This window comes from Equus caballus, chromosome 24, assembly GCF_041296265.1.
Source record: "Equus caballus isolate H_3958 breed thoroughbred chromosome 24, TB-T2T, whole genome shotgun sequence".
Classification (NCBI taxonomy): domain Eukaryota; kingdom Metazoa; phylum Chordata; class Mammalia; order Perissodactyla; family Equidae; genus Equus; species Equus caballus.
This window is the reverse complement of record NC_091707.1, coordinates 45622727-45634940: the sequence shown is the minus strand read 5'-3', so window position 1 is coordinate 45634940 and position 12214 is coordinate 45622727. Positions and strand designations below refer to the sequence as shown.

The following is a 12214-nucleotide window of genomic DNA, read 5'->3' as shown; positions in this document are numbered from 1 at the left end:
CTCTTTGACAAACCCCGTGAGTCATCTTTAACCCCAATGGAGGAATTGTTATTAAGTCAGGAGAAGTCAGATCACTGTTACTCATCTTCAAAGGCTTATATAATCCCTGGTTGGACTTTTCCCAGAGAGAAACTATAGAGAATAAACAAAACAACAAAAGGAGACGAGGGAGGGGCCAAGGAGGAGGCAGCGTTCCACACCTTGCCTGGAACTGGGGTGTGTATCCATCACACCAGGCACCAGAGAAGAGAGGCAACCGGAAGTAGGCTCCCCTCTTCGCCCCCCCAGCATCCTTCCAAGTGAGCAGGTGGGAAGGCCGACTTTAGGAAAGGGAGGGATTATTGGAATCACCTGCTGCTCAGCTTATGGCCTCTGGTAGCGTCAGCCAGGGCTGCCCTCCAAGGGCAGCAGTGGGGCTCAGAGGTTAATTTTAGAAGCTGTGAAAATCAAGGAAGTGAAGCATCAGGAGGGAAGCTGGGGACGTGCTGAGGGGTGGCGGAGTGTGGAGGAAAGTGTGTCTTGTGCCATAGACTTTTTTTTAGTTCTCAAGGTTGATCACATTTAGATTACGGTGAGTGGTCCAGCTTGATTTGACTCCTTGTGTGTATTGCTTTCTTACTGGTTAAAAATAAGAAAGTTTGGAGACCCGACATAATTTAAGAGAAAGTGATTGATCAACAAGTGCTAGGAGCTGATGGCCCTGCCCCTTGTCCCAGCAACTTGAGAGTCTCAGATGTATATCTTTTCACCTACAAAAGCCGAATATTTAACTGGTCTAACAAAAAAAGATGATGCTGGAGGCCTGTGCCTTTTCTAGTGAGAGCCACAAATCCGAGTTAGAAGTTGATTTTAAGCGTCCAGTTTCTAATATCTCATCTAGCTGGAGCCCAAGTATAATTTCAGCACATTGGGTAGAGTAAGCTGGTTGTAAAGGGCTTGGGGTTGAAGTGTTTTGATGCATCTTGAGGGAAATACTGAGTAAAAGGAAGAGAAGGGGCTGAGGGATGCACTCAGCTTCCTTTAGAATCCCAAAATCAAAAAAGCAGTAAAGCATGGACCTCAGAATGCCTTTCTCAGGCATTTTAGACTGGCTGTGATTTGCTTTTCAGAAGCCTCGCTCCTGACACTTGGGTATGGAGACAGAAAGGAGAAAAGATGGGAGAGCAGTTAAGCGTCACAGCTGGCTTCTGGCAGCCAGTGAGCAAATGTGAACATCCGCCATCCCGACGTGAAGAACACAGCCAATGATGAGAAATGCCAGGATTGGCAGAGGGAGCCTTCAGTTGCAGCTCATTTGAGAACGAGCTCCAGGATTCAGAAGAAGAGCCTAGTTTATGTGCCAGAAGTCTTGTGAGGTTCAGGGAAAGCCTTTTCATGCTGTGGGATGGCTTTGTCTGTGAGATTCTTTGAAATGAATACAGTTGGTTCATCAGGAAGATGTTTTAATGGGTGAATGCAGAGTTAGGAATAACTACAAAAAGCATAAGAGGCTGAAAGAATTTCCCCGTGTCCTGCACCCATCAGGCCCTGCGCCTTATAGATAATTAATAAGAGGATGCTAGAGAGGTGAGGTAGGATGATGGAAGGATGAACATGATGGTGATGATGAGCTTATATAATGTGCCAGTCGCTGAGTTAAGCAGTTTATGTAATTTGTCTTATATGATCCTCAAAGCAATCCTTTGAGGCACGTTTATGCCTACTCTACAGGTGTGGAAACTAAAGCGCATAAAGGTTAAGGCGCTTGCCCAAAGCCACAGAGCTAGTTGTGGGGCAAGACTTTGGATGGAGGCCACGTTGCCCCGGGTTTGTGTTCTTAACCACTGCTGAATACTCCTCTCCTGAAGGCATGACTGAGACAAGGAGCATCAAAAGAACCTAGTCTCCAGTGGGTGCTCCGTGAGGACTGGCTTCCTTTCTTTGTTCCCCCTCCTGTTGGACATGCCCCTGGTGCTTCAAGGTTCTAGGTGCTTGAGTTAGAGGACTCTGGGCATGGGGCACTGTCCATGGGGTTGCTTTTCTCCTTCGACTGGCAAATGATTCTCTGGCCATGCCAGAGTCCAGGAGAACGTGTGTTCCGTGATTCCCGTCTGCTCTCTTTACTTTCCAGGGCTCCCTCGTCTTTGTCCCAGGATTCTAGGTGCTTCAGGCATTTTCGCCACAGGCGGGACTCTGATGTGCTTTGCACAAGGAGAATGGAAATGCCATGAGAGCAGTCATTGCTCTTCGGGCCAAGTGCAGTGACCAGGAAGATGGCTACGGTCTTACAACATGGTCTGGTTTTGTCTCATTCCCTTCTTACGGGCTTTCGGTTCACCTGAAATGGAGAAAGCACGGGCTGCCTCAGGACTGCTCTGGGGATGTTGATGATGTGGATGATGATGACGTTGATAACTAACATGTTTTCTAAATATTCGTGCCTTTCTTAACTCAGTTAAATCTCCATATACTCTGTGAGATACATACCATTTTTGTCCCCATCTTACTTAAGTAGCTTGCTCAGGGGACACAGGCAGTAAATGACAGAGATAGGACACAGGGCATCTAACACTAGAGCCTAGCTCTTAGCCACTATGCTGCAGACCACTTCCCTGCTCAAAACTCTTTAATGGTTTTCCCAGTATCCATGGGATGAAGTTCAAATGCATCTCATTCCTGCTAGGATTATATACTTTGGCAAAATTGCTTTTTAGTTCTTGTGCACTTTGCTTTTTATCACTTCCAGGCCCTGTATGTGCCGTTCCTCTGCCTTTGAATCCCAACTTTGGTGGCGCTTCCTACAGGCAGTCTTCCCAGATACCCTTTACTTTGGGTTGGGTGTCTCCATCCTTCATGCCTTTAGGCCCCCTGCCCCAGCAGTTACCCTAGTGTATCTTCATTGCTTCTTTAATTCTCTCTCTGTCCTGCTTAACTGTGGTGACCGTGTGTCCCCTTCATCTAACACGTAGGCAGGTACTTGGTAAATTAATCCGTTGCTTGATACAACCAGTAGATGGGACTGTAATCATTTTTACTGGCGAGAATTAGAACTGGTATAGGTTTTAAATATTTAAGTTATTTTATTGGGTAGTCCATTCTGTCAGGTTCACTTGCTGCTGTAGATGAGATCTGTAGTGACTGATATATTAGGCAGTATTATCAGAATTAAACTGAACGTGGGCTTATCTGACCCTTCTGAGAAGAGTACCATACAGCAAGATATTTGAAAAAGCCATTCCCACAATCCCCAAAACAGACAGATAAGCAAAAAGCCTGTCTTTTCAAGCAACCTGAAGTGCTTGTCTACAGACTCCAGAGTTCTACTGGTTTTACTGGTATATTTCTGTCCTTGGGCATTACTGGTATTTTTCTTCTAGAAATTTTATAATTTTAGTTCTTACATTTAGGTCTATAATCCATTTCTAATTAATTTTCATATATGGCATGAAGTAAGAACCAAGGTTCATTTTTTTCCAAATGGATCTCCAGTTGTTCTAACTCTCCTTTCCCTCGTCGTGTTGTCTTGATGGGTTTGTCAAAAATCAGTTGACCACGTATGTGTGGGTCTATTTTTGAATTCCATTTTGTTCCATTGGTGTATATGTCTCTACTTACACCAACGCCACACTGTCTTGTAGCTTTATAGGAAGTCTTGAAATTAGATAGTGTAAATCAAGTAATAGAAATTTTAGACACTCTTCCTTACAGAGAACCCGTCAACTCAGCAAAATAGAATTAGCGGCAATATCGCGTTATAAGAGGTTTCATGCTTTTATGATACTTGGTGAGTCTCCTGCCTCAGATGATCTGTTATCTGAAATCGGGCTACTGGTAAGGGGTGTGTAGGAGTTCCTGATCTAGTTCAGCCTGCTCTCAGAATTAAATACGGCAAGAGGCTGGGGAGATTCTGGAGCACTGGACTGCCAGTAGTACTGGCTTTAGGTGTTAGTTTCAATTTTGTCTCCCATCCCACCTTTTGTAAAACCTAGAAATGAGGGCCTTACACAAACCTGGAAGAGAAATGGCAAAAATATTAGCAAGAGCTATAGAATGCTCCAGGAAATAGTCTATAACATTATCCTATATTCAAGAGTGGACATTCATCCTGCATGAAAGACCTCACGTTAAAAGTTTGGAATATTCATGTAAACATACTCTTAAAGACCTAAAAATTATAGGCGTAAAAATTATGTCTTGTGAAAAGTATTCATTTTATACAAATAATACTAGCTTTTAAAAGTGAGTCTCCAGAGTGGTTTTCATCTTTGAATGTATAATTTTCTAGAGCCTTTCTGGTATGGTCTTGGCTTGAGAAAGCACAGTTTACCCACCTTGCTTCTGGATGAGACCGGGCCAGGGGCTGCGTGAACACAGCCAGAGCCCCGAGGACTCTTAGGACCATCATGGTGGAAGGGGTCTTAGAGGACACTGTTCGGAGAGAAAAAAAGACTTTTTGGGAACTTGCACAAAATCACACAAGAAGAACTAAGATTGAAACCCAGCCCTCCATCAGTGCCCTCGCTCCACGCGCACTCCTGGCCTCATGGACACGGGAGGAGTGTTGGTAGTGCTTTAAGACTATCATCTTGAGCCAAATGAAACTGCTGTTTGGAAGGTCAAAAAAGATGGAATCTCAAGGATTTTCTGTGGTTCCCTCATTATGTAAATCCTCAAGTGGGTGTCAGGCCACTGTGAGTTTGCACGGAAAATGGAAAGGATGTGATGGTTGCTGGCGAAAAGGTTGGTTTAGGATTGCTCCAGAGATGAGTATTTTTAGGAGAAGGTGAGATGATGAGAGAACCCTCGGGAGCTTTGCTTGGTGGAAGCTGCAGGGAAGGGGGAGGTCGGGCCCTCTCGAATTCTGAGGCGGGAGCCAGAACCTCCCTGTCGACCCTTCATGCCCACTGTCCCTCAGGAGGGGCCTTCCCTCAGGCCGCAGAGATCCCTGTGAGGATGAACCGTGTTGTGAGCGCTGAGGGGCCAAGCAGCTTGCAGACTCGGCTTTGCTGTTATTTTGGCTGTCTTTTCCCCTTGTTGGATTAAAGACAAATAGAAAGATATTCTCAACTTCTGACCATGACTGGAGAAGCATGAGAAAATGCTTTTCTTTGGTCACCTGCTCTCCGATTGTGTCAACATTCTTGAGATCATGTCAGGGTCTGACTGGAGGTGAAAGCTTATATTTAATAAATAGAAGAAAATAAGATTTGAAGCACACTTTCTAAAACTCAACTTTTTCACGAAGTCATCAATAATTTGGTTGTAAGCTGTTGGTCTGACTTGGCTGACTGACTCTCCTTCTTGAGGCGTGGTATCTTTCTTTCTGTCTTGCTCTCTTGGGATCTCTGTCTCTGTTGCCCTCTGTGTGTGCGTGTGTGCGTGTGTCTGTGTGTATGGGTGTGTTTTTCTCTGCCTCTGCTTGCTCTCTGCCTTTCACGTTCTCTTTCCCTCTGCTCTGTCTTTCTCTCTGGTGTATCCAAAATTTCTGACTCAGAATGGAAATCCTCACAGTTGGATTCATGTGTGGTGTCTTCCCCTTTGCTTTTCCAGTTCCTCCAGGAGTGATACAAAACGGAGCGCGGGTTCTGAGCCGAGGGCTGTTTCCCGGAGTCCGGCCATTGCCAATCACTCCCATTGGAATGACGGCAGCCGTGAGGTAAGGGAGGTGCTCCCTGGGTGAAGCCCGGCCGAGGAGTGGGAGGGGCGTCGTGTGTCCCGTGGGGCGCCCTCGGGGTGGAGACGACCAGCCTCTAACTAGTGGAGACAGTAAACCTGGCTTGGCTATTCAAAAAGGTTAAAGTATCTCCCAGGGACCCCAACCCAAATGCCAGCTTCTCCTTCTCAGGCCATCAGATTCTCCTGGCTTCTTTGCCAATAAGCAGATGAAGACAAATTAAGTCTTTTTATTCTAAGAAGGTGAGGAAAGGTGGGCAGAAGGAAATGGTGGGCAAGTTGTTCCTTCGATTCTAACTAGGCTAACAGGTCTAGACCCAGCCCTGTCACTTCCCACTCCTGTGACTTTGGGCGGATGTCCGACCTCTCTGGACCTTGGTCCCCTCATCCGTGAAACTCTTCTGCCTCTTGTGAGAGGTTACAGTGAAAATCAAATGTAAAATCGTGTGTGAAAAGTGCTTTGCTAAGTGCTGTATCAATAACAGGTGGCATCATTCTCCTGCTTCCGAGAATCAGGTCAGTTCCCACATCACCTGAATGCTTCCTCAGGAAGTTCTTTCCTCCATCCTTCTCATCTCCACTGCCAGCCCCGGATTAGGGTCCACCACTAGGACCCTCACATGTGCCAGTATGGAAGCCTCCTCCCATTTTCTGTCTGCCCACCCATCAACCGCCGCCAGACTGAGTTGCTAAAATGTGCCTCCCCCGGTCTGCAGAATCACCTTCCATGCCTCCCACCACATCACCCTGACATCCCCCACTTCTCCTATCTCCTTCCAGCCAAATTTGTTCCCCAGATATGTCCTGTATTTGCTCATCTTATTCTCTTTCCTTTGTGTAGATTTCACTCAACTTTCACTCAGAAGGCAGCACGTCCTTCAAGACCCATCACAAAAATGATTCCTTCGCAAAACTTTTCTGAATGTGGCCTCTGAGCCAGCATCACGTGAATTTCTTTGAACCCATAAGTCCCGTGCTTTGGTTGTGGCCCTTTGATGAGTAACCCTGTTTGGTAAATTTCTCTGTGTGTCCCCCTCTGTCCTCAGTGGTTTGCTTGCTGAGGACGGGCTGGGTCTCACTCACTGAGATCGCATGTTGCACAGTGCTGGGCCCAGGCTGCTTGCTTAGAAAAGACCTGCACACTCCATCCCTTCACAGCGTTGTCTCCTTGCTGTTTTCCTGCACTTCTGAATCAAGTTCGCACCTGAAGGCCATTTTGCTTTCATAGTGTTCCGTATCCCAAAGGAAACCGTCCCAGAAAGTCCATTTAATTGGGACCTGAGGAGATGCAAGTTCGAGCTCTCTCGTGTGCATCAGCCATCTGGAACTTCTCCACTCGCTTGTGTCTTTTGACTCTTCCTGCAAACTAACTTACTTTTGCCGGGACAGAAGTTGCTGAATCTTCAGGGCAGACTTCAGGTGTCTGAAACCTGATCAGGAGGCAAGTTGGGAGGAATTAGAATAGTACTAGAATTATAAAACCACTTATCATTTCTGTTAACCTGATGTGGTGATACCTTCCAAAAATATATGGGAAGGGTCTTTTTCTTGTACTTCTTTAGTAGCTTTTTTCGTTATCCTTAGATCGATAATTCTTAAGTTCATAAAGGGTTAGCCTCTTATCAATGCCTTTGCCTCACATTTTGAGAGAGACATGTTCTGTTTTCCATTCTTTTCTTAAAATGGTTTCTTCCTCACCTCCTAATTTACCTTTTTGGTTGAGCAGACTTTGAGACTGTAGACTATTTCCACATGGAGGGACAATTATTTTCATTGGCAGATTCTAAGTATAGACTTCTGGTTTGTCGTCTCGAGAGTTTTTTCATTGCCTCCAGTATAGCTCTCGCTGTGGCTCCAGCCATTCCTCGTGGAAGGACACAGAAGAGCCAGGAAGAGGGGAAAGGGGACCCAAGATTGGGTTGGCTTTCAGCAGGAACTGCCTCCTAATTTTATTTATTACCCTCATGGCATAAATTATTATAAACTTCACTGATTAGTACCCTCTAAAGGCATCATCTAAAATACTGAGTTTTTTTTTTTTCCTGGTTAGAAGATAATAAGGCACTACACCAAAACAGTGAAGTTTTCTTTGTGGTTAAAGAGTTGCCTCTCGTTCATTCCGGTGAGCGCCTCCCTTTGGCTCCTTCCACAGTAAAAGACCACGAAACAGGTTTCAGGTCCTGTCAGGAGACAGAAACCACACTAGGTACTCGAATAGAGAGACTTTAATGTAAAGAACTGTTAACCAGCTAACTGGAGGGTAAAAAGAGAACTCAAGGTGTCGTGAAGGGATCAATTGCAGGAAGCAGCTACATCCCCTCAGCTGAGGGAGCAAAGGGAAGAGGTTGGAATGATTGCCCTGCGGAGCTGGAACTCAGGCCTCAGAGGGAAGGGCTGGGGCCTAGGATCCAGACCTCTGCGGAGGTACCACTCAACTGGGGCTGGAGTCTCTGAGCTCAGAGGAGGGGTCTGTGGGAGGAAAGGACCTGAGGGATCTCTGAGGAGGAACGGGAGCCTTCGTGCTGGTGCCACTGCCTCTAAGGGAAGAGGAAGGAGCTGGTTCTCCAGGTGGTGGAAGAACCTCGAACTGGATTCAGCAGCCCGTACTGGAATCAACTGCTGCTGCAAAGATGAGGAGGTGTTGCTGGGGGGATGCAGGAAGGAGCATGGCCCTTCTTCCACCCCCTTCCCAGTCTCTCTGTGACACCCGATGTTGTCAAGCCTTACATGGAGTCAGGTGGGACAGCAGAAATGTGGCTTCCGCAGCCCAGCCTCAGCCCCAGCCCACAAAACAGTATAGCAGGGAGGGTTTGGAGCTGAGTGGCATTCATGATGTGCCTTCATAATGGCACACCTTGCTCCATGTCTGTCCACTGCAAAAGCGTGCAGAGTCTGAAGGTGACCTTCCTGAGCATCCTTGGAGTTTTGAGCAGAATCATTTGAGTAAAATGTACAACTCTGGCTTGTAGAAACTAGACAAGTTACCATTTGCATAAATAGAGATAAGCAGTAAAGAAAACCATTGTGCATTCACAGTACATTATCCAAATACCAATTCTGCATTTTCCACCTCAGTTTTAAGAGAAGTGAGGGAGAGGAGTGTTGCAAGCTCTGTAAGATCAGGGACCCTTGCTTATAATACCTTTGCCCCCTTTATATCCCAAATGCCTGGCAAATGGTAGGCTCAGAAGATGCTTTTGGAAGGAATGAATATGAACACAGCTACATAGGTAGTTACAGAAACAGTGTCTGTGTAAAACCCATTAAGAAGTGTTTGAGGAAAAAATCTTGTTTTGCTCTTTCACTTTCATTGTAAGTTAAAATGTTTTTTGATTTGACCATATGTCAGTTGAACCTAAATTCAGCTAAGGTTAAAAGGAAAACAGTCCAGCGGAGAAGAGAACAACAGCTAAGGTTGTGTGCCAGACCACGTGGTGTTGACCAAGGGTTCAACATTTCAACATTTGTTCAACATTCATGGGGGCTGCTGCCCCCATCAGTTCAGCTGGGGCTAGAGGGAGGGCCGGAGAGTCATTAGCACCCGCTAAAGACCAATTTCCTACTCTGCTTTGTGTGACAGATTTTCTGTGTGAGTCTAAGCGACTTCTCCTTAAGTGAAAATATTTGTCTTTCGGGGATTTTTTTTCTTCCGCTGAGTGGCAAAGGCCATGTTTGTTTGTCTTAACTCCAAAACTGTTATTGACATAGATGAAGTGTTACTTTTATTAGCTGATCATTACACAGCTTGTGTTTGCTGGGTTCCTTTGCATATAATTATGATGTGAAATCTCCTTGTAAGAGTATCTGTCAATAGTGTAATTGACTTTACAGTGTTGACTTTTTACTCAATAACCTCAGAGACTGGCCCATCCTTAGACTTTAGGAACCTGCTTATTTTTAAATTTGCCTGGGCGTAGAGTCCTCAGGACACATTATCCTCAAAATAACTGCTCACACATCTTAAGGTCCTATGCCTGTGTGTTCTGCTGGTTTCCCGGTGAAATTCCGTGCAGAGAATACATTGAATGGAACAAACAATTATAGACCTGAAAGAACTGTTCCTGGCCTTCTTGGAAGTAGGAGCCCCAGGTTTCTTAATCATAGCTTTATGGGCTGTCTGCCAGGTAAGGGCCATAGCAATTCTGGATTCAGCCACCTTACTTTCAACTCTTAGGGATCTTTGGGACTCCAAGTGACCCTTCAGGTGTCAGAGAAGAATTAAATGTCCAGGGTTCACCAGAGGATTGAGAAAGAACTGATGGGAGAGGCGTCCTTCATATGGCAACATAGCCCAGAAATTGTGTGCATGAACCTGGGAACCAAGTTTCCTGAAACCATATCCTCTAACTATGTGACCTTGGCAAGTGCACCTGGGCTTCTCATGAGAAAACCAGCACCTGCCTCATGAGTTATTAGGGTTAAGACACAGTTATGTGCTGGCACATAGGAAGCATTCTACAGGTGTTTGGTAAATAAATAGTTAGAAAAGCAAGCAACCCATTTGTTCATAAACGGGAAAAGGACTTGAACAGACTTTTCTTCAAAGAAGATGTATAAATGGTTATGTATCTCATGAAAAGATGCTCAGTGTCACTAATCATTAGGGAAATGCAAATCAAAACTACAGTGAGGTACCACCTCACACCCAATAGGATGGCTACTATCAGAAAAACAAACTAACAAGTGTTGACAAGGATATGGAAAAACTGGAACCCTTGTGCACTATTTGTGGAATATAAAATGATGCAGCTGCTATGGAAAACAGTATGGCAATTACTCAAAAAAGCAAAATAAAACTACCATATGATCCAGCAATTCTGCTTCTAGGTATATACCAAAAAGAATTGAAAGCAGGATCTCAAAGAGATATTTTTACATCTGTGTTCATAGCAGCAGTTTTCACAATAGCTAAAACATGGAAGCAACCCAAGTGTCCATCAAAAGATGAACAAATGAGCAAAACGTGGTATATACACACATTGGAATATTATTCAGCCTTAAAAAGGAAGGTGATGCTGACACATGCTACAATATGGATGAACCTTGAGGACATTATGTTAAGTGAAATAAACCAGTCACAAAAAACAAATACTATATGATTCCACTTATATAAGGTACTTAGAGTCGTCAAATTCATAGGGACATAAAGTAGAATGGGGGTTGCCAGGGGCTGAGGGGGAGGCGAGAATGGGGAGTTATTGTTTAATGGGTATATGGTTGAGTTTTACAAGATGAAGAGTTCTAGAGATGAATGTGGTGACGGTAGCACATTATGAATGTATTTAGTACCACCTAACTGTACACTTAAAAATGGTTAAGATGGTAAGTTTTTTATGTTTGTATATTTTACCACAATTTTAAAAATTGGAAAAAAAATAAAATGAGTAATGTGGAGAGCCATGCGGGTTCATCCAGCCTGCTCCCCACAGAGCTTCCCAGGTCCCCTGTCGGAGCACCTGCAGCCTAGCTGCAAACCCCAGGAGAAGGCTTAGATTGAACCGCTTATGCCACCTTCAGGACAGTGCACATTTGTGGCAAAAGCCATTGGTTTTGAGAAGTGATGGCAATAGTCTGGACTACAAGTCTAAACCATGACATGTTATAAAATTATAAGAAAGTTCCATCTAATCACCATCTGTCTGTTGTTAGACAGCCAGTTTTTTCAGAAGTGGGTGGCCAGGTCCTTCTTCCTAGTCTGTCCGAGTCTGGAAGCTCCGCTGACACCTGTCCACCATAGGTGACCCTGCTAGTGTTTCAGATACTAATGGCACAGCTTTCAGCATAACAGCAGCATGCAACCAACATAGTGTGACAACCAACAGATGGGCAGTGTGGTTCCCTGACCAGGAATTGAACCCAGGCCACCATGGTGAGAGTGCTGAATCTTAACCACTAGACCACCAGGGCTGGCCAGTCACCATCGTAAAGCTGCTTAATTTTACTTGGATCTCTAAGGACCTCAAGTGAGAACTCAATTCCCATGGAACATGAAGCAAATAGGGAATTAATGGTCTTGTTGTAACACAGAACATTAATACTTAAGATCCTGTCAATTAGTCTTCAGGAAAATCCATCTAGCAGCCTAAGATCTGCTCCTGGTCAACTGTCTTTGACTTTCCCCTTGTTTGTAACAAGAGTTTAGGAAGCTGGCGACTTACGGTATTAAGATAGGGTGTGGTCCACTTATACATCTTGAGGAAAAATTGGCACTGATCTTTTTTTGTATCATGTTTTGCTTTGTTTTTAAAGACCAAGCACCTGTCAGCTTTTGTCTTTTGAAATCATGGTCTTTGAAGGCAGTTCTGAAACCCAGTATTAGATTGTGCTTTGTAGCAGGAGGGAGAGGAGAAAATACTGAAGGAATCAATTAAAGGGAAAAGGGGAAAAAAAAATATCAGGAGAACAGAGCATGTGCTTGAGTTCCCACCTGAATCCCTTTCTCAGCGTTTTGTCTTGGCTTGTGGCTCTTTTGGTCCAGATCTCGAAACAAGGACCAGTCAACTGACTGTGTGAAATTTGATCAAGATTCTAGAGTTGCTTCTCGTATTTCAAATCAATGGCA

General features: G+C 44.7%; 1 protein-coding gene across 15 annotated transcripts in view; it reads left to right on the top strand.

Moving 5' to 3' along the window:
- Positions 1 to 12214, top strand: part of FOXN3 (forkhead box N3) — a 390902-nt gene that overhangs the window by 360950 nt on the left and 17738 nt on the right. For all 15 annotated transcript variants that reach the window (XM_023628246.2, XM_070249747.1, XM_070249746.1 and 12 more), the window contains one exon: positions 5530 to 5635. In XM_023628246.2, the coding sequence (XP_023484014.1) occupies positions 5530 to 5635 (106 nt within the window). The remainder of the gene's footprint in view (positions 1 to 5529; positions 5636 to 12214) is intronic.